Below are 27,332 nucleotides of genomic sequence, written 5' to 3'. Positions count from 1 at the left end.
ATTCTGTATGTTTTCTGTTCATTATACTGCTTCGTCAATCTTGGGTTGTATTACAGCCCATGTTGTATAAATCTGTATTTATAAGGAAAAAAAATGATTGATTTAAACAAAAGTGTGTATTTATGAAAAAATGATTGACTCAAACAAAAATAACTGATTGATTATATATTTTTATAAATAAAATAAAATTAGAAAACATTTTTTTACCTTCTGTGGTTTATATAGGGGCTTATCTGATCACAAGGGGTTTTTCTCTTTGTATTTTGGATTGTATTTTCCCTGCTACTATACCCCATAAATTATCAGTACAGGGACCCTCTGATGTTCTTATTGAGAATCCACAGTCCCCAATGGTTTGGCAGAGGCTAAATTTAGATATAACCTTACTCTCTAAAGTGGTAGCTTGGTCGAGCAGTAAGGCAGTATCAGAGGACAGTGTAAAGCATTTGTTGTACACACTCAGTCAGCAAATGGTTCCACACACTCAATAACTGAACTCTAGGCCAATGGTTTATATATAAAAAAATATATGCTTGTTTTATTTTAGAACCAACAATAAGTATTAAAATATACTTTCTCAGAATGAGATGCTTTATATAAATACTTTTGCAATATGCAGTTGACTTTTGTAAACAGTTACAAGTGGTTGCAATAGGCAACACAATTTTAAACACAATAATGCATTGAGCTCAATGGAAGTTTCAAGTTATTTGCAACAGATTACTTTTAGGATTACTTTTGGAATTCCAGGACTGGATCCTAGATTCAGTCCTGGGTCAGTACTTAGAATCAAGTAATAAAAGTCGACTTAATTACTGTGATTTTTAGACAATATTTAGCTGTTTTAAAAGTTGACACTTGGAAAATATTTCGTAGAAAACAGTCAATGATTCCCTATGGAAGAAAATTCAAGTTGCAGGTATAGTATGTTCTCGTTACTTTTGTAATCCAGGACTGGGTACCTAGACTCAGTACTGTGACCTTTATCCAAAACAGGTAAGCAATTACGTTTTCAGAAGTTATACGATTTTTAAAGAATATTTAAAGTTTGCAGAAATTGACACTTGGAAGAAATTTCACAGAAAAACAGTCAATGATTTCCTATGGGAGAAAATTGGGTTACTGGTAAGTACAGTTCTAAGTATTTTTCAGAGTCAGTGCTGGGCACCAAGATCCAGCACTGGGAGCTCACCTAAGAGCAGGTGAGTATTTTCGTTTTCGTTACTCGGCTCATTTTTGGTGAATATTTTAAAATTTGGAAAGTCCACACTTAAAAGAAATTTCAGGAAAAAGCCAGTCAAGGTTACCCTATGAAGAAAATAGTTATCGGTTTAAAGGTAAGTACTCGACTGGCAGAGTTGAGGTTCTGGGCATAGACTCAGGGGTCCCCCAGGGTCAGGTAGGTACAGTTGGTTCACCCTCAGCGACACTAGGGCGGCCGGGTGCAGAGAGAGTTAGGCCCAATGTTATCCTATGAGGGATAGGGGGCCCTTGGTTGGTGGCTGCTGACTAGCAAGCCACGCGGCTGTGGGAGCTGGGCTCCTGGTCACTTACTCAGAGCAAGTGGGGAAGTAGATAGGTGTAGAGGTTGCACTGCCAGGGCCACTCGGGCAGCTGGGTGCAGGGTGCTTTTGAGCCTTCGGGCGCTCAATTGATTTCAATGGGAAATCTCAGGTTTAGAAAAAGACTGCAAGCTCTGGGACGAAGATTCTTCAGGTGCCACCACCACTTCGAGAGGTAAGTTGGGTAGTTGGAGGATAGGTAGGTACCCCAGGATTGGGCACAGGGGGCCGCAGGGCGCCGCGTGCAGGTGTGCCTTTTGGTGTCGGGAAATCTTACCCTCTGATGATCGCGGTAGGGGGGGCACCTTGTTCTGAGGCTGCAGGCTTCTTCAGGAGTTTCGAGGGAGGTCCTTGGGTGCCGGACTCTGGGTCGCAGTCGCCGTGGGGTCGTCCTTGTGGTCTTTGTTCACTCCTGGCACAGGCCAGGCTTGGCTGGTGCAGAGTGTGCTGGGTTCATGGTTCCGGGCTGCTGCCAGGGCTTAGAAATAGGTTTTGAGTAGAGCCTCTACTCATGGGAGTCCCAGGGGTTTAGAGTCAAAAGGTAGCCAGGTCCTCCGGGGTTTGTGAGGTTGCTGGCCACAAGAGATGCCGGGTTTGGAGCAGGAGCAGGTTCGAGGGTTGACAGGCCGGTATGGCTGGGGCCAAAGCAGTTGGTGTCTTCCTCTTCTTAGCAGCTGCAGGGCAGGTCTTCTTTCTTCTTAGGATTTGGGAATCTGGGGAAGGAAGGTTCAGGGTGCCCCTAAATACTAGATTTAGGGGTGTTACAGGTAGGTGAAGGGCAGGGACCAATGGGTCCCTGTCCTGGGGTGGGTACACCCCCTATCCTGCCTCTCTCCTGTGGGAGGGGGGCAGTAGCCTAGTCCTGATAGGGTAGGGCTTCCCATCTTCAAGATGGCGAGAGCCCGGAGATGTGCTTCACCTCGCCTCCCCCACCTGAGGGGTCGGGTTGGCAGGCTGGCACATCCCCTGTCCTTATTTGGGGTTTCCGGCCAAGATTCCCGCCAGAGTGGGGGGTTGCAGTGGCCTGGGGAAGCTCACAGAGGCGGCATGCATTTGAAGCTTCCCCCTGCCCATCCTGGGGGAGGAGATTTAGCACCTCGCCCAGGATGTGCATTGTTGCAGGCCCAGGAGAGCAGGGGCTCTCCTACCCAGGGGTCCAGCAACATGTCTGCTGTGTGGCAGCCTAGGCAGCCTCAGAACAGATGTGGATTGTAGGTTAGGTTTTAGGGGGCATCTCTAAGATGCCCTCTGGGGTGCTTGGTACATTAAATCCCACACTGTGGGTTTAATGTGCTGAGAAGTTTGATACCAAACTTCTCAGTCTTCAGTGCTGCCTTTATGGTGCTGTGGAGTTCGTGTTTGACGAGCTCTCAGCACCATGTACTCTTAAAGGGCAGCACTGCACTTACAGGGCCCAGGAATGGACCTGGGGCCTGTAGGGGCACAGGGCTCCTGCTCCTCTGCCCACACCATTGGCATAGGGCACCCAGCTAGAGGGGTGGCTGATGTATGCCATGGCAGTGTAGGTGATGGGCATGGCACACAGGTATATGTGCCATGTCGACTCTTTGTTTTGTCTTGTACCCAGACACCCAGCCTGCAAGGGCAGTGTGTGTGTGTGTGTGTGTGTGTGTGTGTGTGTGTGTGTGTGTGTGTGTGTGTGTGTGTGTGTGTGTAAGGGTTCAGGGCCTCTAAGGGTGGCACAATGAGTGCTGCAGCCCTTAGAGGCCTTCCCTGGTCACAAGGCCCTGGGTACCTAGGGTACTATTTACCAGGGGCTGACGTGTGGCCAGGGTTTGCCAATTTGTGTTTTGTGTTTTTAAGGAAGGAACATCGGCCCTGGGCACCTGATTGGCAGGAGTCCAGGGCACACTCAGTCAAAGTACATTCAGCAATTCAGCAAAAAGTGGAGGCATACCATGCAAGAAAGATGGCACTTTCTCACACAGGGGTACTGCTAAGAAAAATTCCCCGCATCCTGTCTGACGCCTGGGGGTAATTCTAAGGTAAGGAATCTATAACTAACCTGTTTTTTACAGATACATTGTTCCCGAATGTAAGTAACTTGTTCATCCAGCAGGATGGTTGAATCCTCAACCACTAACCCTGATGATTCATCTGCCCCTATTTAGATTGAGCAGTGACAGTTGCAGGCTATAGGTGTACCACAGATGTCATATTAGCTGCTCGGTATCCAGGCACCAAGTCTGACTGTAGGTTGCTGTGACAACTTTGTTGGTTGGGGTCAAGCTGCTGACTTAAACCCTTTCAATGCTCACCTGACAGAAGTCCTGCACTTTGCTCAGCATTTTATTCCATGAAGGGATACTAACTCACTGCTGCCTTTTTTATATATATTCCCAACCAGTCTTTGTTGTTCAGGATGCCCTTAGTAGCTCTTTTCCTGAAAATGTTTGCTATATGTTTCTGCTCACACTTTTTGTTCCACAGTAGGATTTACTTATTTCTAACTTTTCTCATGGCTTCACCATTTGAGCCGATACTCGGTTACTGCGTTAGTCTCTTAGCTCTTAAGAATGTCTTCCTAATGGCAATTAGTAAGACCGAAAGGGTGGAAGATTTTCAGGGACTGTAGGTTTGCCCCCTCCCCGTTTACTGTCATCTACCGAAAATAAGCTGGTCCTTCATACTTCCCCTTTCCTTTATAACAAAGGCAGTGTCTGACTTCCACATGGTCCAATCTACCTCTTTTTCTTCTTTCTCCCTTCTCACCTGTCTATGGAAGAGGAGCAGTTGTATAGGCTGGACACTAGGCGAGCTGTCTTTTGACACATATAATAGTGAACATGGGAGTGGGTTGATGCCAAATCTTTTGTAGGCTACACGAGTTAAGAAAGGCAAAGCAGCGGCCGAGTGTAGTATTTTGCCTTGTCACCCTTTGCAATAAAATGTTCTACTCCATGGCCAAAAAGGGCACTGTGGCAAACATTTGTGTTCCATTGCTGCTTCTACCATTGGTTTTCCGGTAGCTGATATTTGTTGAATGGCCAAGTTGATGTCTTGAGTCCCCTTCAGGGCCCACTGTAGTTTTGTCTTATGTTAGCCCAAGTACATATATAATAGGTCGCTTTTGCTTTGCACACGTTACGCAGTAACATGCTTGTTTCTGTGCCACATTGTTATTTTTTAAATAAGCTGCACATGCTTTATTATTCTGTTCTTCTCCTGGAATTCAGTCTGTTCATCCTGCAAGGCCAGACAACCTTCAGCCCTGTTTCTCTCTACGGTCAGACACGAGCACTTAAACGCAATAGAGAACTCCAGCTGTTGTTGTTCTAACAGAGCAAGTCTCATCATATAAGCGAAAACTGGCAGTTCTAAAAAAAAAAAAAAATAAGAGCAAGACTAGGCTTGCAGGCAAAAGTTCCCGAGACAAACTAACTACAAGCTTGTGATCTAGACCAACTGATTATAACTCAGAGGTATGAGGCCCGGCACTAATCTCAGAGATCCTTGCTATAATATTGGGTCCGGCACTAATCTCCGAGATCCTTAGTATAATATTGTATATATTTAGCAAGGATAGGCTTAGGCTGATTTGTCATCTAAATATGACAGGGCTTTTCATTGTGTACAGTTTATTAATTGTGCTAAACACTAACTTGCATACGTCTCCTAATTACAGCATAGCTTTTACATGATAGAGCACATTAGTTTAAAAAAATATTGTAAACTTTTCACATGTCTTTTGTTTTTTGTGGACATGTGTGTGAGGAACGAAAGGTGATGACCTGTTACCGCGACTCCTGTGAGTTTAGAGTTGTGTTCTGGGCTCCCAATTCACCTGTCTCTCTGGAAAGGTTAGGAAGGCAAGTAGGGCACTATTACCTAGTCTGATTTGGGGCCATAGGTGCTGATGTGGTAAGGTGACACATCCTGTACTGTAGGAAGCTGGCTCTGTATACACTATACCAAAGTAAGGTATAGTGAGCACATAGTCCAGCGGGTCCCCAAAGATAGGCAGAGGTAAAGGTAGATGGCACTTTACTCTCTATTTGTGGTATTGTGTGCGAGCAGTAAGGCTTTATCAGAGGGTAGTGTTAGGCATTTATTGTATACACTCAGGCAAGTAATATCACCCACTCAAAGACTGAACTCAGACCAATGTGTTTGTATAAAAAATATATAGTTATTTTATTCCTAGAACCAAGCCAGGCCTGGTGCAGGTAAGTGAAATAATTTGCAGGAATAATACAGTTGTATGCAGCTGTATGTAATTGATTTCGATACAGCTATGTCAATTATTCAGAAACAGTTTAAATTACTTTTCAGTTACTGTACGATTACTTATTAAATTAATTTTCAAGTTACTTTTTCTACTCAGTGTTGTATGCCTAGATATCACACTGGTACATTTCCTAAATAAAAGGTAAGTAAATCAGTTTTTGTAAGTATGCAGTTTCGTAAGGTTTCATACAATTTTCCAACTGCACACAACATTTTTCACATGGGAGGAAATTAAGTAATCTGTTTACAGGTAAGTACTTAGTTTTGGGAGTTTGTTCTCTGGGGTTAAAACAAGGGTTCCCACAGGGTCAAAGATGCACTCCAAGAGCACCCTCAGCGGCACTAAGACGACCGTCTGCAGAGTGCTCAGGCCCAGTGTTATCCAGTGATGGATAGGGGACCTCCGGTTGGTGGCTACTCACGAGCAGGCCACAAGGTTGAGGGTGCAAAGCTCCTGGACTTAAGCTCAGGGCAAAGGGGGGGTTCAAGTTAGCACCCCAAGGTGGACTCACAGCGGCACTAAGGCGGCCGGTTGCTGTTTTGGCTTCGGGTGCCCTGTGACTTTCAATGGGGTTTCTTCGGTTTGAACAAACACTGCAGGCTCAGGGATGAAGATCTTCTGGAGGCGACCACCGGTTGGAGAGGTAAGTTGGGATGCAGGGACACAGTTGGTTGGGCCACCTAAGGCCGTGGGGCATCGGGTGCAGGGGTGTTTTTTGGCGTCTGGTTTTTCTTTCTGGCTCCGGTCGGGTGGACCCTCCAGAAAGGGGCTGCAGGCGTCGTCGGGAGAATCGAGGCAGTTCAGGGATCACCAGATCCCAGATCAGGATGGCCAGCAACTTGGGGTTGGCCCACTCTAACTCGGGCCATGGGTGTCTGGTGCAGAGTTGTGCAGGCTTACTGATTTGGCCGGAGCCAGAGTCTGTTGGTGAGCAAATTCAGTGCTCACAGGGGACAAAGTCTTAGTTTGGGAAGGCAGGGCAGGTCCTCCGGGACTGCTCGCTGCAGGACACACGGGGATTCTGCTGGAGCAGGTTGAAGTCTGGACAGGCCGGAAGGGCTGGGGCCAAGTCTGTTGGTGTCCTCTCTTCCTTAAGTATGGCTCTTTGGTCCTTCTTCTTGTCTGAGGAGGCAAGGTTCAGGGTTGCTCCTAAATACTAGATTTAGGGGCTTTTCAGGTAGGTACAGGTTGGAACCAATGGGTTCCTTCCTAGGGGTTGGGTACACCTACTGTTATAGCTTAACTAATATGGATTGTGGCACTCTCTGGTAAATACAATTCCTTAAGGTATTCAGATTAATTTGGTGTAGGGTGCCAGTGGGTATAGCCCTCTGATCGGGGCATCAATGAAACAACGAAAAAAGTGTGCTGTCTACAAGTCAGACAGCGTCCCCACTCAGCACTCCTTCTGTGAAGGTCATAGACTACTGCAAGACGGAAAACCCAAACGAGGCTAAAAATAGTTCCACCAAAGCGGATGTTGACACTATTTCGGCTACGGTAAACTGATAAGAGAAGCAGAGGAGGAAGAAGCCTTGGTAGACACAGGAAAATATGCTACAGCCAATAGAAATGGAGTAAACGTAAGTGGCACACACAGGAACAAATGAAAAGCCAGGAAAGAGGGGAGGCAGGATGTAAAGCCCCCTTTAAGTTTATATTAAAGACAATTGATTTTACTAGCACAGCGTTGGCGCTGTGTAGGCGAAACCTAAAAAGGAGCTTTTGTGTTATCTATTTAGCTTCTTTACAACCTCTGGACTCACTACACTCTCTACCCCTTTGTGGTATAATATATGGCGAGTGTCTCACTCATAAGAAAATATAATCATTTATTTCTGACTTTCATTTGCCATGTCTTGTTTAATTGATTTATTACATATAACGTTAAATTTTTTAAAGTAATTACCCAATACATTTGTCAAGTATTGAATGATTTATTAAGTTCTGTAGGACGAAGATACCATCGGTGACAGAAGGAAGTGTGCGGGGTTCGGTGATCTAGAAAATACACAGTAGAACTTGCACACTGTAAAAACCAAATAGTTCTAGAAGCACTCTTCAAATATTACTCTCATTTACTGAGGATACATCGATTGTAAACTTATGTAAACACAATCAAAACTGGACATTATTCAGCATACTGGTCTTCGGACTCAGCAGACTTTTTCTCACTGGGCATTGCCTTTGCTCCGTGTCACAAGATGCATCTCTCCTACCACTGGCAAGCCCCATGGTCCAAAGCACACTCAACAGCAGACTCTTGCACTTCAAGCAGAATTCTACATGCCACATCGCACAAAACAATAGTACAGTAGCCAAAACGCTATATCACAGTATCACAATTATCCTGATACTCTGCAGAGCGTCTGTGATGTAATGCGATGCACGTCAATGATCGAATTCACAGGTTGGGTAGCTCTTTGCGGAAATCTATCAACCAATGGTGTTCCTGAACACAAGTGCAGTGTAGTTGCATCAGACTTGGGTGTTCCCTGCGAGAGATGAGCATAGTCACCAGGTAACGAGTCGGGGATCCCGGGTTATGAGGCACTGAACACCCATGTGCTCTGCGACACAAGGACAGCAAAAGTGAAGATATTTATACAAACGAATAGGTTTTTACCGCACATCACCTAAACAAAATCAAAATTGATAAACGGAACACCTACATGTGATATGTCGACAGGTGCAAATGATGATAAAGATGTCCTTGTCAAAATATTGTTTTAGTTTATGCATTCACATTCCTCTCGAGTATCTTTTACTAGAATCTTCATGGTCATATGGAGCAACTTATTGCCACTGTAGTTCCTCACAAGACCACAGAATAAGCTTCTTTAATGTGATACAAAATGGTATTTGCAACTTGGAAATAAATGATTCATGCGGAAAGTAGAGGTGTTTACCACAAACCCTTCTACAATTTCAGCTCCTTACAAGACTTAAGAAAGAAATGAAGCAAGCTCTCCCCTTCATGCCTGCAACCGAGCACCAGTCACTCTTCAAAATTTGTGATAAATTTCACAGGAGGCTGCAGAACTCTAGGCACTGACAGACATTGTAATGTTATTTCTTACATGGGCATCCTTCTGGTAGCAAAAGGGTAAGTCGAGCAGCACCCAAACCAACCTTGACTTGAAACCAAAACACACACTTATGCAAGCTTAGAGAAGAGGTTTTGGTGATGACTGATGCTGTCAGCAAAGCAGGTTGTGGTGTAAAACTCAATTCAAATGTAAACACACTCAGACTGCATGCCGAAGCTCCTCTTACACCTTGGCTCTGCTTGTGTCCTGAACCCATCATGGTCCGACTAGGCCAAGGAATCCTATTTAGATGATGAACCTAAGTCTTTCCAGAATCTCGCTACACCATCCACTAGCGCAGAAAGAAACGGAAGACAACTCAACTTGGAGTATTTCACAAAACACTTATGATGACACACTGCTTTGCTTAATACTGAATTCCAAAAGGGTAGCTTGCCAGTGAGCTGGTTTTAGCGTCACACACCTCCTTATCCTGGAAACACACTAGTAGTTGGACATTTCTCATAGCAGGGTATGTTACGGATATCCGGCTTGAAGCTGAGGCCCACTGGCATTGCTCCATCACATAGCAGAAGCATTTTCCTTACTATGGTGCCTTTAGCATTTCACTGCAGGGCATGTTCTCGCCAGCAGGCCTTACCTAATCCACTTAGACAGTAGATACTTAAGAGGGCTTTCCGCTGCCTTTTGGCTACGTTTGCACTATAGGAATACCATACACATGCATAAATCTACATACATAGGTCTGGCACCCTTCCCCAGCCTCACATTTTTGATCACCTTCCAGCACACTTTCTGTTGGGTTTAAAAACTGATGGAGTATGTCGAGGAGTCTTCTTCAGCAGGCAGTCTTTCCAATTATGACTGCCGATTATCTTGAAGAATTCTACCTGACGTATTTAAACACACGGTGGGGCATCTAATAGGTATATTTTTTGTTTAGCGTTTGTGAATGCTTGTTCCTTAAACTTCTTGCCACTCTAAAGAACCCCACATACCACAAGAAAAAGATGGACTCTCACTTTGTATACAGATAAGGCACTTTGTAGAAGATCATGTCGGGAGTACATCCATTATATTAGTGGATATAACTTAAGATGGGTCCAAGACACCCCACCAGGTTAAGCTAGAACTCGATCTGCCTTATCATCCAACTGGTGTTGCTGTCGAAACACACACTCAGTCTCTTTGGCTGAGCAGTGAGCTCATAATGTAGGCAATAACCAACCAATCACTGCTTTTGTTATTACTTATTGCGGGGAATGTTAGTTCCATTGAATGTTCATGCGCATTCAACCAGGGCAATGGAAACGTTATTTGACATTTGAAGGCATGTATCTATCTGACAGATGGTCTGGGAGATGAGGTGTGCCCCCGAAATTCACTCTGGAAGCTCTTAGCTTTTGTTGTGTCCTCATACTGCAGTGCACAATTTGGCTAAGCTGTTTTAGGAATTTGTTTACTTAAACTATAGTCTTACTGCTGCATCCTTTATCTTTTTCTGTCTGTCTTAAATGATGTAGATGTGTAATCTGACAATGTTATTTCCTTTTTAAGTGGTTTTTCAGCATTGCAAGCTGTGTTCCCTTTGAATTGTTCCCGGTAGTCATACCAGGAATCCTTGTTCCATTTGACATACTAGTTTCAAAGACAAACCTTTAATACATTAGTTAATGTAGCCCACCTATGTTATTTTAAAGGCAGCGAGAGAAATTGAAAGGCGCAAGCTCCACTCAGCGAGATAATCTTCAGGTTTTATGCAAGCACTGAAGTGGTAATTGTAATCAGATTCAGTGAGCCAATTAAAAATACCAGTGCGGCACATCTGTTGTTGAAATGGTGTGAATGAAGTTCCTCTTACTTAAACAAATTCAAGAACACCACCTGACCACTTCTGCTTTCTCTTGGATTGCACAGCCAGTCAGTAGTGTTAAGTGGATGTGTAACAAGGTAGCACACAGCCAGCTTACGGATGTCCTGAACATTGTCATTCTGGGAGAGTCAGCATCATTAAAGCAAGTCTCTCTTGGCACTTCTCTATCAAATTACCCCAGCGCTCCCGGCAGTGGCCGCCCTGCTTGACGCCACCAAAGCCTTCAATGCTTTAGAGTGGCCTTTCCTCTTCTATCTCCTCCCCCGCTAGAGCTTCAGCCCGGTCTTCACACGTAAAATATTACTTCTCTATACTCTTCCCACTGCCCGCCTCCGCATTAACGGTCAAATATCTGAGCCCATATCTATTGAGCGTGGTACCAGGCAGAGGTGCCCGCTGTCACCCATGCTGTTTGCCATCCCAATGGAAAACCTTGCGACTAGACTTCGACAGCACCTCACCCAAAGAGGCCTCGTCTTTGCGGCTCGCGCAGTCTCCATGTACGCGGACGACGTTACTCTTTATGTCCGCATTCCTCAGGAGAACCTCGGACCACTGGTTCGTGAGGTGATACGGTTTGGGGGCTACTCCGGCATCCAGATTAACTGGAATAAGTCCGTGCTTTTTGGATGCCACGGTGCCTTTCACTCCGGATTACCCCTTCATGTGGGCGTCGGGTCCCCCTAGATACTTAGGCATCTGTAGGGTTTTGGACGAACTTTGGAGAGCTAACTTCGGCCGTGCTGTGGACTGGTTTGAGTCCAAGATTCCCCTCTGGAACAGGTTGCCTTTGTCTCTGGCCGGTCGCATAGCCATCGCCAAGATAGCAGTGCTCCCAAAGTTTTTATACTTATTAGTCAATATTCCCATCCCCCTCACTGCCTACTTTTTTCGCAAAGTCCGCTCTTTGCTCATTACTCTGGTCTGGGCCGGTCGACAGCACAGGATCGCATATAATCTCACCCTCCCGATGTCACGTGACTGCCTTGGTGCCCCCGATTTTAAACTTTATGCCCTTAACGCCCAGGCAAGTTTTCTTCATTTTTGGCTCCACCCCACTCCTTTTCAGCCGCATGTCGCGGTAGAGGCTGACCTTGCTGACCCGTGGCTGCTCACGACTGCCTTGTTTGCCCCGGCGAAACTCCCACGCACTGAGATCGATACGGTGGATACCTTGCGCTGGGCCTGGGATGGGCTCCGTAAACTTTCCGGCTCCGATTTGCTTTCCGTGAATACTATGCCTATTGTTCATCATCCGGCTTTCCCTCCTCTCCAGACTTCTGGGATGGTTAAACATGCCACCCGCTTAGTGCTTTCCACAGTGTCTGACCTCTATCCTGGGGACACATTTTTTTCACTCGCTGCCGACTCCGGCCCCATGGACACTCTGTTTTAGTATCAACTCAGGGTTATCTGCAGGGAGCTTCACTCCTCGTTCCCCCAGCCCACTCCATCGATGGCCACTCTTGACTTCCTTTACACGTCCCCCTACCCCCGGTAACTAGTCACTAAAATTTGCGCCCTCACACTGACATCTCCCATTTCCACTGACCGCGCGTGGCGTGGGGTGAGGACCTGGGTGAAGCAATCTCTCAAGTTGACTGGCTCTATTGTTGCAATCAGATTAAACTCCAATCCCCAAGCTACCGTCTGCGCCTTATCCACTTAAAGTATTTACATAGGCTCTACCGGACTCCTGCCCAGTTGCACAAGATTGAAGTCATCCCCAATGATGGATGCCAGCGCTGCTCTGCTCCTGCGGTAGACTTTTCCCACCTCTCCTGGCTGTGCCCTCTGGTCTCCGCGTATTGGCGCGAGGTCTGCGCCACTATTTCACCTCGTCGCTGGTCCAGCCCGATCATCTGCTCTGCCTCTTAGGCTTCGTTAAATTTTGCCCAGATGCCTCCCGCCGCTTGACTGCCATGCTTCTTGTCCTCGCGCGGCGTAGGGTCTCCATGTGCTGGGGTCGCCCTTTGTCTCGAGGATGCCTCGCGCTGTCATACGCTCCTGTCCGAATTTTCAGGCCCTCTTGCTAAATCCCGCCCAACTGGCATATGGGGTCCACTTGTGTCTTACCTCTTAAGTCGCAACTCGGCGCCCTGCGACCTCTCCCGCGCTCCGCCTGAGGCGGCCGCCGGTGATGGTCAATGAGTAGCTTGCTCCCTTCTGATCCAACAGTCTGTCTCCCCTACTCGAGGTGCCTCTTTCCGTGGTTAACTCTACTACCCTAGTGCTTTCACGATATATCACCTCTGTATTGATTCCATGTGTTACATGTTCAAGGTAACCTTTGCCGCAATATACTGTATGCCTGTATATAATCACTTGAGACGTTGCAATCTTGTATTCTTGCTGTGCAATTTTGTTCAATAAAGGTTTTCGAAAAATCAAAAAAAAGTCTCTGCACTTGAATTGAGGGACGTCATTAGTGAACTCCTAAAAGGGTATGCCCAGAAACAGCTGACCAAAAAAAGATTTCACAGTAGAAACACCTCTGTTTCAGCTATTGGATAATTTAAAAGCTACAGAGGTTTTAAAGTTTCAATGAATGAGATTGTGTGACGTTTTACAAGTATTTTGTGTTAAGATAACATAAATGTATTCTGCTACAAAACAAGTAATAACTCAGTTTTTCTTTGTCAACAGTTTGCGTTGAGACTTCTTGCATTCCGTCAAATACACAAAGTTCTTGGGATGGATCCACTGCCTCAGATGAATCAACGTTTTAACATTCACAGCAACCGTAAAAGAAGGCGCGACAGTGATGGTGTTGATGGATTTGAAGCCGAAGGAAAAAAAGACAAAAAAGACTTTGATAGCTCTTAAAAATAATAGCAAACAGCAACATTCTTTGCAGATTCAGCAAACAATGTACTGACTAATCTAACCAAGAGAACTTTCGTTGAACACAAGTATTGTAATAACCTTAATATTTTCCCTCCGTTAAACAGTCCTAACAATATGTGAGCATTTTCTGAATATTAAACATTTAAAGTGTTCTTGCTTAGAAAATGAAAATTATTTTCCACCTGTTCCCTACTGTGTTTTAAATCTAGATCCTTGTTTTGAAGGATTTTGAAAGAACCGGAACAAAGGTTTTTTTTCAGCAGCAAAACGTGGTAATGGCTAAATGTTATGAGTACAATCTTGTGCTCCTGCCCTTTTTCCAGGTGTTTTATTATATAATGTATTGTCACTGTAAATCCTCACTATACCTAATGAAGAATACAAGCTTCAGTTGCTATCCTTGGGTAGTTTTTACTTTGCAGATTTATGGCGTATAACTCTAGTTGTAATTTACTTTGTGTAAAAGAGTATAAACCCTACTTTATTTCTAATATTTTATTATAGATATTTTGTTTTCCTTAAATGTGATACTGCTGAATTTTTCTGGTCCATTTTCTTTCTGTGAAGGATTACAGCGCAAAAGGTCACCCAGCCGTTTAAGTGATCAGAAATAAATGTTTCTGCAGATGTTGTGGCATTTTGTTTCTTAAGTGTGATATTGGAGTGCAATTAAAAGCACTTTGAGCAAATAAAGTTTGTGTGTTTGCTAGATGAAATTGAGAATATATATATGTAATATATATATATATGGTCTTGCAACCGTTTTCAAGCAGCTGCACAACTGAAAAAATGCATGATAGTTTTAATAGAAGGGCTTTTAAAATGTTCATTATAGGACAGCACCTATATTTGCTCTATGTATGAATCATTTGACATTGTGAGGCTAAAATAATTTCTGTATCCTGTAAACTTTGTTTACTTTGCCGTCAAGTATATGTATATTTATTTTCAGTAGGGAATTCTATACTTCAACCAGTTTTTCTTGCGCTGGACAGAAGTTTTGATTTTGAACAGTAACGCAAATACATTATTCCATCAGCAGTCAGGCAATATAAATTTCCCCAGAGTTATGTTTCGGATTCTTTTCATTGCTGCTGTTTTTGACTGCTCTAATTTAAGGCGGTGCGTAGGCCCAAACAGCAAGGTAAAACAGATGAGGCTCAAGGAGCTCCTTTGTATCCTTACTTCTATCATGACAACCATTTTTTCTTAGGCGTGTTGGAAGCAAAACAGGAAACTATTTTACCAGGTCGTTGTTGATCATATGCTTCCCTTTTGAAAGACGAATAGTTTGACAGTTGTGTAATGAAGTGTACCTTGTACTGCTCATGTATGTTCTGGTACACGTGTCAATTGTCAGTACTTTAGTGAAAACTGAAATAAAAATGTAAATGTACACTCAGACTTTACATTTATTGAAGAATAGACCTTTAATTTGTATTCATCATAAAAGTGGTATTAAAAGATGGACTCTCACTTTGTATATCGATAAGGCACTTTATAGAAGATTTTATGTCACCAATGTGACAATGGTAACCTAGTAATCATAACTTTTAAAGGCCTGTATGTAGAACCGTGGTAGCTGGAATATGTATTTAAACCTGGGAAAAAAAGAGGAGGACATAGGGACATCTGTGACTAAATTGCCTCTTACCTACTCAAGAGTAAGTGCCTTACTCTAGTTCACAGCCACTAAACAAATTAATGGAAAATTAAAAAAAAGCTGGCGGGGTTGAGAGGAATAGGGTAGATGTTTTGTTGGGTCCACACAGACCCTCTTTATAAATGATCAGTAATGTATGCTGCACACAGTCGAATAGAGGCACACTGACTGCACTGTGCATCTTGTCATTTATTTATAAACACATTCTTCGCATCCTTATGCAGCAGAGTGCAATGAAGGGCTCTCCCTGCACTTGGGAATGGTAACAAATGCCTGAGAGGTCCAGTTTAGAGGTACAGTAGTGACATGGTAAAGGGGAGATGTAGAGGCTAGCGTAAGGTCATTAGGAAGCTCTTCAAAGAAGACTTGAATAACTCCAAATCAATTACATACATATGACATGCATGATGCCACATAGGATACATGTTGACTATGGAGGTGACCCTTGTCCCACATGCAGCCTCATGGATGCTGATTTTGTCCACATGGTGTGGGATTTCCCCCGGTTGCAACCCTATTGAGAGGAGATGCTGTCCGCCATGAACTCGCCACTTGGGCGCTGTCCCCTCAATCCTTGGAGGCTTGTGTTCTGGGATTATTCCCGCGACTGGCCTTGTACAAAGTGGGCACTATGTTCCTGGATTTATCCCTAGTATTGGCCAGATGACGAATACCAATGGCTTGGAAATCGGCGGGAGGACTGAAGGTCCAGGCCTGGAGGGCAGATGTAATCCAGTGGGCAAGGGCGGAGGGGAGAGCATTGATCAGGGAAGTGGGGTGAGGATCCTTCCCATAGCAGATTTATGGACTGAGGTGTTTATAGCATGGGAACACCCGGAGACCGAATCTGGAGAAGATCCAGAAATAAGCACAGATAAATCTGAAGAGGGGGAGACTCGGGTGCCAGCTGACTGGGATGGCTAGACGACCTACGGATGAAACAAGAAGTGAGCAAGTGGGACTGAGGCCCGAGGGCATCGCCTCGACATATGGCGAGTGACTTATGGGTACCCCCCACACACTATATAAAATAAGATAGCAACTGGACCAGGGATATCACATAACATTGCTTTGAAGGGGCCGGGGCCCGAGCATAAATGTTCGCCCGTTGGGGTCTTCAACCCCACCACCACCTGCAGATATCATAGTTGACAGAGACCAGCAGTCCCTGGGTATTAACACGGGACCAGGTGTTGCCGATAAAGTCCTTCCCCCGCTTCCTTGCTCTTATCCGCCCTTTTCCCCTTCTTTTTTCCCTTTTCCTCTGTGTGACTTTATTTGCAGATCGACACCTTTAAGTCATTGTTACAGGACTGGCTATTAAGAGAACCTCTTTGAATATTACATTAACTTTTTTTTTTGTGACTTTCTTTACATTTTATTTGGAAAATCAAAAAGAGGTATCCTACAGTTAATAATGGTAAGGCCTTGTAGTGATATTCACTCATGTCATGATGTATTTGTACAGTGACAAAATGCCAATAAAAAAATAATTTAAAACAAAAAAGAGGCGCTCTTCATAGAAGACGGATAAGGTGTTGGTTAGAGGGGAGAAATGAATGCCAAGAAGTAAAATGACTGGTGAGTGGGAGAGGTCATAAGAAATTAGGCTTTTAGGAGAGTGGAGTGTGTTGGGATGAGTGTATGGGTGGTGCAGTGTAGAGGAGAGATGGACAGAAGAGTAGTAGAGTGCAGAGGATTGTGCTGTGGAGCCCTTCATAGAGCAGCAGTGTGTACAGGATCAGAGGAAAGGTGCTGTGGACACAAGTTCACAGGAGAGAACTGCAGATGTAAGGATACAGGTGCCTGGTGGAAGATGGATTAGGGGAGAGAGAGCCAAGAGATTGGTACTGGAGGTTATAACCTACAAAAATCGTTGAGACAATTGCACCATGTATTTTTCATACTAGATGGCAATGTCTATGTTGCTGTATGTAAGATAAAATCATAGGTTGTACTGATTATGTAATGATGACATTGAATCTGTTGATCATTTATTGAGAACTTAACATTTGTTTTACGCAATGAGAGAGTTACTTTAGAGCCTTTTTCAAAAGTTGCAGTATTTTAAATTGTGATACATTTCCCATGCTAGCTTTAATGAAATCAACAGATAATGTTTTTTAGAATGTATTATTCAGTACTTTGATTTTGTAATTTGTTTTAGAATCTGCTTTTGTTTTTGTATGTTTTTCTTTCAAAAGTAAGTAAACTAAGTGCAATAACATATACAATAAATTAGGGTTCCTCTCCCAAAGTCTTTAAGCGCTGCAAAAGGAGTCCTACAGCCAGTTCTTTACTCTAAGGATGCCTCATATGACCTCAGTATGCCCTGGTACCCAATCTGGGTAACTTAAATCTCCACTACGGGACTGCAAACACGTGAATTTGGATATATATTATACATACATATATAAATACATATTTATATTCTCCCACTCCCCCCAGTGGTGTGCTGGACCCGAAAAACTGATTTCCCCCTCCTCCTCTCAGCAACTCCCCATTTTTTGATACATAGCCAATTCTTTACACAAGCCCTTCCCTAGCATTATTGCTTCTATATTTAACAAATGGTCCAAGTCTAGAGTGGCACCTTTCGAGTGTGTTGGGAGTGAGGAGGCTTGGGTAAGGGCTTGGTCGGGCAGGAAATCTTTGATGGCGTTGACCAGTGCAGATTGAAGTCACCAAGGTAAATGTCTTTAGAGTTGGCGGAAACCTTGGCTGTGATGATTTCCATGAGGTGGTCAGTGAAGGTGTCATTCATGCCTGGGGGGGTGTTGAAAGATATGCAGACTACACAGTTGGATGGCATTGCTGCATATGGAAAGTGCAAGGTATTCGCAGGAGTCTGTGGAATCTGCCAGAAGTTCAGTGACGTGTAGGTTAGAGTGGTAGATGCAGGCAATGCCTCCCCATTTTTTTTTTTTTTTAGATTACCTGTCCAGCCTTGCGATGTTATAGTTGGGAGGGACTAAGAGGTCTAGGCAGCGAGATGAGGGTTCATTAAGCCATAATTCGGTCAGGATTGAGAAGTCACGTTTTCGGCTCGAGATGAGATCGGCGATATCAGCGGCATGCTTAACTGCTGAGCTGCAGTTAATCAGGAGGCCAGACAGAGGGGGGGGGTCGGAGAGTGGTTCGTGAGTTGGGGCGGACAAGGGTACTAGCGCTAGATTGCTATCAACCACACTTCTGATGCGAAGGGTAGCTGATCTGTTGGGGTTGATTGCAACCTTGCGGATAGCATGTTCGTCATTCACGTCTAGTGGACTATGGGTTACTGGGGCAGAATTGTCGGTAAGGAGGATGGCTAGAATTTTCTTCTGTGATGTCTAGTGGACTTGGGGTTACAGGGGCAGAATTGTAAGAAAGGAGAAGGGCTAGAATTTCCTCCTCCGAGAGGTGGGAGGGCTGCTTGCGAGGGCGAAGGGGTGTCAAGGATAGCGGTAACGGGTGATGGGTGGGGCTCGGTGAAAGGTGGCGGGGGAGTAGAGTTCAGCGGGAGCTTAAAGTTCGAGAAGGGAGAAATCAGTAAGGTGAAGGAGGTTCTTTAGTTCCAGAATGGCGTTATGGATGCTCTGAGTTAGTTTGCTGCTCTGTGGTGCAGAGTTTCAATATAAATATAAGAGGGAAGAGCTTATGGGCAGGAGGTCAATGGTTTGGGAACGATTCTGTTGGCAAGTGCTGGTAGCATGGTAGTGGCGCTAAGTTGATCTGTGTTGTGAACCCTTAGAGGGGTGGTTTGTGAGTGGCTAGGCACGCTTGGTGGATTGGTCGGGGGTTCGTTGCGGCGTGTATTTGCTACCCTGCAGGTGTCAAGCATATGAGTCACTATGTAAGTGCGGGATGAGCAGTGGTTGGAGGAGGGGGGCAGCGGCAGGATCTCCTTGAGGATGGCGGACGAAGTGTAGGAGTGGGAGGAGAATCCCTAGATGAAATATGGGAGACAATCTCGAGAGCCGTTTAGAGTAGGAAACGGCCATGGTTTGGTTGGTCTGGTCCGCGCCCTTGGAGGGGGTGGGGGGTGCGAGGGGGAGCTGTAGGGTCTTTGGTGTGACTAAGCAGGAGGCTATTGTCCTTACCCATAGGACTGCATGGAACGGAGCGAGGAAGGGACGGGGTTGGGTGGAGACATGGTGTTGGGGGAGCATGGCAGGATGCAGGTCGTGCACATGTTTTTTGAGGAGTGTGAAAAGGTCCGCAAATTTGTTGAGGCTTTTGGTTGTAACTTGGATCAGGACTATGCCATTTTTGTATAGGGTGATGGTAAGGTCAGCTCGCAGGATTGAAGAGGGCGCGATCATAAGCTTAGTGCCATACGGAATGTTCCTGGTTTCGTGTACGTTAAGGAGGTACGAGATGGTTTGCGCCATAGGGATATTTTTCTGGAGTAGAAGATGCAGATCATTAATGACTGTGCCCTTGTCCACGCTATATCGTAGGTCAGACATCAGGGTCTCAGGTTGTCTTTTCAGGATGGAGTGTTTGAAAGATTTTGCGGTGGTTTTGGAGAGATTGGGAGGATAAACAAGGGTGTAGGAGTTGTCCCCGGTAGCGGTTAGACAAGGCCCTGCCATGCTGGCGAGGGTGGGGAAATTTTAGGCTCAAGAGAGCTGAGGCAGGTTGCGGAGCCCTACTACAGGGTGCCGTCAAGGAGGACTTCACTACTGCAGGGCTCTGGCAGTGAGGGAAAATGCTCCGGGGCCTAAACAGGACGTCTGCAGAGTAGCAGGGCATCGAGAGTACAGGGAGCGGGCATAAGATCAAGTGGGTAGACCGTATGCGTTTGAGTGGGCATAAGCGGACATAAGATCAAGAGGCTAGGATACTTAGATTTAACATACACGGACATCTCTATTTACTACTCTTACTAACTCCATCATCACCCTCTGCAGCAAAACAATCTGAAGATTGAGTCGATGCCCAGGCGCACTATCACTGAAAGGACGAGTCCCCTACCTAGTGACTGGAGAGACTTCTTCGAAGAAAAACAAAGTGCAAATATCTGGGCCCAACGCTAGATGGCGAGCTATGCATGCATGTGACTTTACAGCTCTACATGCCAAGAACAGGTGCATACTGTGGTAAGTAGCATTTTCCCTTTTGTGCACAACAGTAGGTGAACCGTCTATGGGTACCAACAACCAATTCGAAATAGACCATCTAGTGCTTTTGACAAATTAATTGGCTGATCCATTGATTTTGTGGTCCAGCCCCAATGTTTTTTTTTTCCTAATGCTGAATGGTGTTGGGCCTAGATCAGTGATACTCCTATGGGCCAAAGGCCACTTGCAGCCTTCCTTACCGTTAAATGGGACCCCTTTGGTGAGCACTAATATTCAGATTTTTTTTTTTAAATAAATGGGCAAGCATTCATTAAGCTGAAAATAAATGGTTGCCTGTTTATTTAAAATGTCTTTGAACCTCCTTAAACAATTCCTGACCCATCCAGACGCACTACTGCCACCCTGCAAGCATCAGTGTGGCCCTCGGTCACACCACAAACCATACTTTGTGGCCCCTGGGCAAATGTTTGATTACCCATGTCCTAGATGATAAGGGTTGACATGTTTCGACCTTCAAGTTTGGCGGCCTCAGGCCGATGTGAGACCGAAGTCACCTAAGCTACAATGTATCAGATAGAATACAGAGCATTGCTAAAATACAGAGCATTCCAAGTTGGAAACTCCTAGATCCAAAGTTTGGTAGTGCGCGGAATAATGCATCTTGAACGCTAATGGTCCACGGAATGTGCGTTGTTTCAGGTGTAAAGTGTAGCAAATGTGGCAACTCTCTCTAGTCGGTGGTAAAACATCCAGCATGAAGTGTTCTTGGGTGTAGAATTGGGTCACGTCCTCATTCCATACCACTGTCGCAGAGTCATGCTCTTTATTGGCATTAGCCTCTGCTAGATTTAAAACATGCTAGTTATACTTGCCTCATGTTCAGAAGTAAAATATGAACTAAAAGTGCCGCTTTTCTAGTGAGGGTTACACATCTAAGTTTTTGAGTTTTCAAAAGTTCATTTGTTGTAGTTTTGTCTTAGAAGAAACTAAAAACTATTTTCTCACTGCATATAACTGGCGAAAATAAGTCAGCAAATTCTTATTTTATGTCACAAGAATGACTTCTAGAAGGGTTATGTTTCATCTTTTAATCTTTCAGTTTTAGTTTGGTGGCTGAAATCTGTGCATGGTTTGACTCCTGACAGAGCACCAGTACTTTGCACTTCCCTCTTGTCCAATAAAGGACTGAATGGGCAGCAAATATGAGGCTCTCCTAGGACGTTTGGCTTCCTGAGCCCCCTCCTCTTCTGCAAGGCAAATATATAAGTACTGGAGGTTCGACACTCTCTAGTATCCGGCTTTTCTCCATAGGATGACAGACAATTTAAAGACTTACCACACAGGGGAGCTAGAACATAGGTGCCTAAAAGGGTGAGCTTCACCTTGATTTTGAAAATACTAGAAAAGATGTATCTGAATTAGTTGTAAAAAGCATTGTAGAAGTCTTGGCATTTTGGGAAGTTAGGAAATCGGGCCTTCTGGGATAGGCTTTTCCGTGAGCCACAGTGACTCGATCAGTGTTCTAAGGGATTGCCTCTTTTTGTTTCGTCACTCAGTTTTTGGACTGATGCTGCTGGTTTTTTGACAGAGTGCACTGAGGCCTGCTAACCAGGCGTGAGTGCCTGTGCCCATGTCCTTACCCTGGTATGTGAAATTGACTCGTACCCAATTGGCTAAGCTGAAATGCTGGTAAGTCTCTATTTGAGTTTAGAAAGCTTTATTAAATATCATAAGCCAAGTAAAACATCATTACAGAGGAAATCAAAGGCAATGTAATAGAACAATAGAATACATGTGAAATCATACAATATTAACAAATGCCAATAGAGAAATAGGGAATATACTTAGGGGAAAAGCATTTTAAAGGATTTTGATTGGTGGGGAGGGAGGGTAGAGGAGAAAGGAGAAGAGAAAGAAGGGAAAAGAAAGGGGAAAGGCAATCATTGTACAGGGTAAACATCATGTAACTATCGTAAGCTAAACAAATGCATATATAAAATAGATGAAGCTGTATGTTGAGCATGAACAAAAAGAGAAATAAAAACAAGGTATTCAATGGACAATCTGAGAGAGAAAGTTAGTTAATGGCAACCATAACAAATCTTTTTTGATCAAAAGTGGTACAGTGGTGGCAAAAGCACGATCCAGCCGATGGTTGTGGCATAATAGGTTCCACCAAGCATTGTACGAAATCTTTGAAGTATCTTTCCAATTGGTCGTAATTATCTGTAGAGAAATGGCTATATACAAATCTATAAATTTACGTACATTACTAGAAACATTCCATATAGGAGCCAAACCACCCAGGAAGATATGAACAATCTCAAAAGTGTGGTCAGTAGCTAATATTTCGTTTAATTTAGACCAATTCCGGGACCAAAAGTATTTAACCAACGGGCAATGAAAAAACATGTGAAGAAAGTCACTATTGGCCGAAGGGCAAGACCAACATTCTTTAGAGTCAATTAATTTGAAACGATATAAATCCGAAGGGGTAAAAAAGAGTTTGTTATAAAAAAAAGTACAAAGTCTGTGTGGTGCTGGCAGAACGTGAAGCAGTGTGTAACTTTGACCACTAGGAATTCCAAACCTGAAGGGGAAATTCATGAGCTAGATCAGTTTCCCAGGAAAGTTCAAGTTTAGACTTGGTTCTTTCAACAAGAGAACATGAAAGTAGTTTGTAGATAGCAGCAGCTTTAAGAGGAATAGAGAAGTCTGGCAAAGGGAAAGTGGTTGAATCAGTAGTAGAGAGAGAAGCACTATGAGAGATAAAGAGATCTAAAGAAGTTTTAAGCAAAGGGTACTGAGAGGAGTGTGCATTGGAAAGATGAAAGAAGGCACAAATGTCAGAGAAATCGCGCAGAGTATTATTGCTAAGTAAGGGACCGTGAGTAATAATGCCTTTATCAATCCACTCTTTCCAAAAAAGTGCTCTGCGGTTGATCTTTACGGATTTGTTATACCAAATTGGGATTGAGGAATGAAACTCCAACTGCGAGAGGGAAGAAAGAAAAACAGAAAGAGCAAGTGCTTTAGAGTGCCTGAAAATAGAAGTGAGAAAACGTTGCGGAGGAAGAGTTAATCGGGTAGCCGTAACAAATGATAAGGGCGAAAGCTGCGCAAGTTCTAGAGCGCTCCAGGCTGTTAGAGGAGGGTCAGATAAATCGGATAGGAAAGGCCAGATTTGTTTCAAAGTAAAGGCCGAGTGAAATCGAATAAGGTTGGGGAAGTTAACTCCACCTAAATCCTTGGGCTGCTGAAGACGGGAGAGAGAAATCCTCGCCTTACGTTTATTCCATAAAAATGTTGTAAAAATATGGTTGATTGTTTTAAAAAAATAAAGTGGAAGGGAGATTGGAAGCATTGAAAGGTAGAAATTGACAATAGGAAGAAGCATCATTTTAATAGTGGCTATCCTCCCCCACCAGGATAAAAAAGGGGGGACCAGCTATCTATTAGGGAGGAGAGCTTTTTAATTATATCCTTCTGATTAAGTTTCTCTAATGGTGTTAGCGTAAAGAATTCCTAAACATTTAATATTACCAGAGTTCCATTCAAAGCCTGAACCCTGGAACATCTAAGGAAGGCAAAATTTGTTAAGTGGTAAAACCTCAAATTTATCTATGTTGAGTTTATAACCAGAAACCGAAGAATATTCCTGTAACAAGGAAAAGTGAAGGTAAAGAAGTGGACGGATTAGAAATGTAAAGCAAAATATCATCAGCATAGGCCGTAAACTTAATATCAATGTACTGAAATATGAAACCAGTATACGATGAGCGTCAAATTTTTTCCAAGAAGGGTTCTAACGCAAGAATAAAAAGAAGAGGAGAAAGAGGACAACCTTGTCTGGTACCTCTATGCAGAGAAAAGTAAGGGGATTGAGACCCATTAACCCAAATAGAAGTAGAGGGAGCAGAATATAACAATTTAACATAATGAATAATAGGAGGGCTAAAGCCATGCCACCTCAACGCACCAAACATAAAATCCCAGCAGACTCTATCGAACGCTTTCTCAGCATCCAGTGTAATGGCTGCAATTGGGGAGTCCATCTTTGAGGCCAAGTGAATAATGTTGAAAGTTCTCGAATTGTCAGTAATGGCTCTATCTTTAACAAACCCGGATTGATAAATATTGGTGAGGTCAGGAATAACTTTATTAATGCGGGAGGCCAAAACTTTAGCATAAATTTTACAGTCAGTATTAATTAAAGAAATAGGTTGATAATTTTTGCAAAGGGAAGGATCTTTATCTTTTTTAGGGATTAAGCATAACATAGCCTGTGTGAAAGAACCTTGGGACTCACCCTGAGCAACAAAGGAGTTAATCAGAGAAAATAAATGTGGCAACAGGATATCCTTAAAATGGAGATAAAAACGAACCGTAAAACCATCTGGGCCCGGAGTTTTATCTTTGGGAAGAAGAGTAATAGCATGAAGTAATTCTTTCTCCGAGAGAGGAACGTCCAGGGAAGAGAGATCCAAAGAACTATCCAAGGACCTAGGGGGAGACTGAAAAAAGGAGTCAATTTGAATGGGCGAGGGAACGGATTCAGGCGTATAAAGTGAGGAGTAATATTGAACAAAACAATCGAGAATTTTATCGTCAGTATACTGAGGGTTCCCATGTGAGTCAGTAATAGTTATTATTTTAGACTTTTGTTTTTTAATTTTAAGGTAAGTAGCGAGAGACTTGCCAGCCTTATTGCGTCCCCCATACATTTTGGAATGAAAATTGAGAAGGTTATTACACGCAGAGTCCCAAGAATGTTTGTTGTATTGCATTTTTGCCTTGATGAGGGAAGAGAGTGATTCTGAGGAATTATTGGAAAAGTAGAGATGCTTAAGAATTTGAGTCGACTTTGATGAAGCTGTTTTCCTTTTCCGCGAAACAAAAGCAATAATAAAACCTCTAGCAGCAGCCTTGAAGGAATCCCAAATAGAGTGAAAATGAGAAGTAGAATGGAGATTATTTACAAAAAAATCCTTTGCAAAGAGTGTAAATTGCTCAACAAACTGTGAATCTAGGAGGAGCGAATTATTGAAGCGCCAACGCCTGGAGATGGGAGTAGATGAGGGAAAGTCCAAATCAGTAATAACCGGAGCGTGGTCAGATATAAGAATTGAGCCTATTTCTGAGTTGGTCCTAAATTGGAGTAAATGCTGCGTGAGAAAAATATAATCTATACGGGAATGTGAAGAATGCACTGGAGAGAAAAAGGAAAATTCTAAAGTGTCGGGATGGGAAAGTCTCCATGAGTCTATAAGACCTCTAGAGGAGATAGCCTTCAAAAAGGACTTTTGCATCTTATTGGGGACATATCTGGTGTGAGATTTACCATCCAAAAAGGGGTCCATGAGTTGGTTACAGTCTCCACCCACCATCAAATTATCACTTGCATGAGAGGAAAGAAGCTTAGAAAAATCCCTCCAAAAGGATACATCTACACCGTTAGGACCATAAACATTGCAGAAAGAAAATTGTGTATTATTAACAGTAACATCTAAAAAAAGCCACCTACCACAAGCGTCATGGAGTTCATTGTGCAACTGAACAGTTAATGACTTATGAAACAAAATAAGAACACCATTTTTACTATTTACTGCTGGAGAACCGAACGCCTCCCCAACCCATTGTCTACGTAGTGAAGACAAATCTTGAGAGTTAAGGTGGGTTTCTTGTAACAGCGCAATATGACATTTCAACCTTGCTAAGTGAGATAAGACGTTGTTTTTTGACAGGGTTACGAACACCTTTAACATTCCAGGAAATAACACAAAGACCGTTCATCTCTGGAAATAAAGTAAAAATAAACAGAAAGGAGTATGGAATTTAAGACCGAGTAGAGAGTGAAAAGCAAGCTGAAAAGAGAAGTTGAGAGAATGTGACACTGAATAGAAAGCAGGAAACAAAGAAATTAAAGCAGGTGACCACCACATAAAAAGTAATAAAGATATAAAGGAAGATAAAAACAAAGAAGTACCAGGTTCGGAAATAGAAGAAAAATAAAATGTGGAGTGAATCAGATAGTGAAGATGTTGCCAAAAAAATAGAGATAAGGGTAACAAGAAGTGAGGGAAGGGAGGACAGGCAACAAAAAGGGGGGAGAAGCGAAGAGGAAAAAGAGAAAAATAGAGAAAAGAGAATAAGATAGAACAAATACTGTACATGTTGCCAAAAAAGTAGAAAAAAAAGGAGTAAAAAGAGAAGGGAAAAAGGATGAAGGATAAGAAAGAGGAAGGGAAAGGAAAAGGGAAAAACAAAAGTAGAAAGGAGAATAAGAGGGAACCAAGTCCCCCAAAAAGTACCAGAAAAAAGATGGCAAAAAGCCAAGAGGCTTTAACCATATTACACATCCAAACGAAAAACATTCATGTGGGAGAGGGGCAACGCAGAGCAAGACAGCCGAACTCGGAAGATTCAACAAGAAAGAGCAAGCCATCGTGAACAAAATAAAAGAAAAAGGACAAACCATGGAATGAAGTATTTAACAAAGGCAACAAAATAGGACCAGTAAAGGAACTTACCAACCAGTTAGGGAGAGGAAAACAGCAGCAGGGTAAGACACACATTATATACCACAGAGCAACACGATGGTAACCTTGACAACGACACCAAAAGGGGAAGATCTGCAAGGAGAAAAAAAAAAGGAATGAACACAAGACATGTAAGAACTAACCTATACAGTTTAAAGTCGGGTAAACAAGATACAGAATGTTAAACAGTAGCAAGAAAAAAACAATTAGGGTTTGCTCAGTTCCATGAGTTCTCCTTTGTGAGTATGAATAAACTTCTTCAAGTCTGCGGGGTCTTCAAAACTGTAAGATCTATCTTTATAAGTCACCTTGAAAAAACAGGGGTGGATCAAACCATAACGTGCATTCATGGCTCTCAACGCAGGACGGAGGTCCAAAAATTCCTTTCGACGAGAAGCAGTGGGCTTGGAAACATCCTGAGTGAAGGAAAACTTTGTGGCCATTTGCTTATGTTGCTTGGCTGTTTGAAGAATCGTCATAAGG

The 27,332-nt window shown here is 43.5% G+C and overlaps 1 protein-coding gene across 9 annotated transcripts in view; it reads left to right on the top strand.

Annotated features, from left to right (window-relative positions):
• ZFR (zinc finger RNA binding protein) overlaps nt 1-14,979 on the top strand; it is a 526,018-nt gene extending 511,039 nt beyond the window's left edge. For 7 of the 9 annotated variants that reach the window (XM_085630635.1, XM_085630685.1, XM_085630677.1 and 4 more), the window contains one exon: nt 13,381-14,979. In XM_085630635.1, the coding sequence (XP_085486761.1) occupies nt 13,381-13,560 (180 nt within the window). In that variant the 3' untranslated portion in view covers nt 13,561-14,979. The remainder of the gene's footprint in view (nt 1-13,380) is intronic. The other 2 variants (XR_014970026.1, XR_014970025.1) reach the window with 1 other exon arrangement.
• The last annotated feature ends 12,353 nt before the right edge of the window (nt 14,980-27,332 follow it).

This window comes from Triturus cristatus, chromosome 2_1 (genome assembly GCF_964204655.1).
Source record: "Triturus cristatus chromosome 2_1, aTriCri1.1, whole genome shotgun sequence".
In the NCBI taxonomy this organism is placed as follows: domain Eukaryota; kingdom Metazoa; phylum Chordata; class Amphibia; order Caudata; family Salamandridae; genus Triturus; species Triturus cristatus.
The sequence above is the reverse complement of the archived record's forward strand: the minus strand, read 5'-3'. Positions and strand labels throughout refer to the sequence as shown.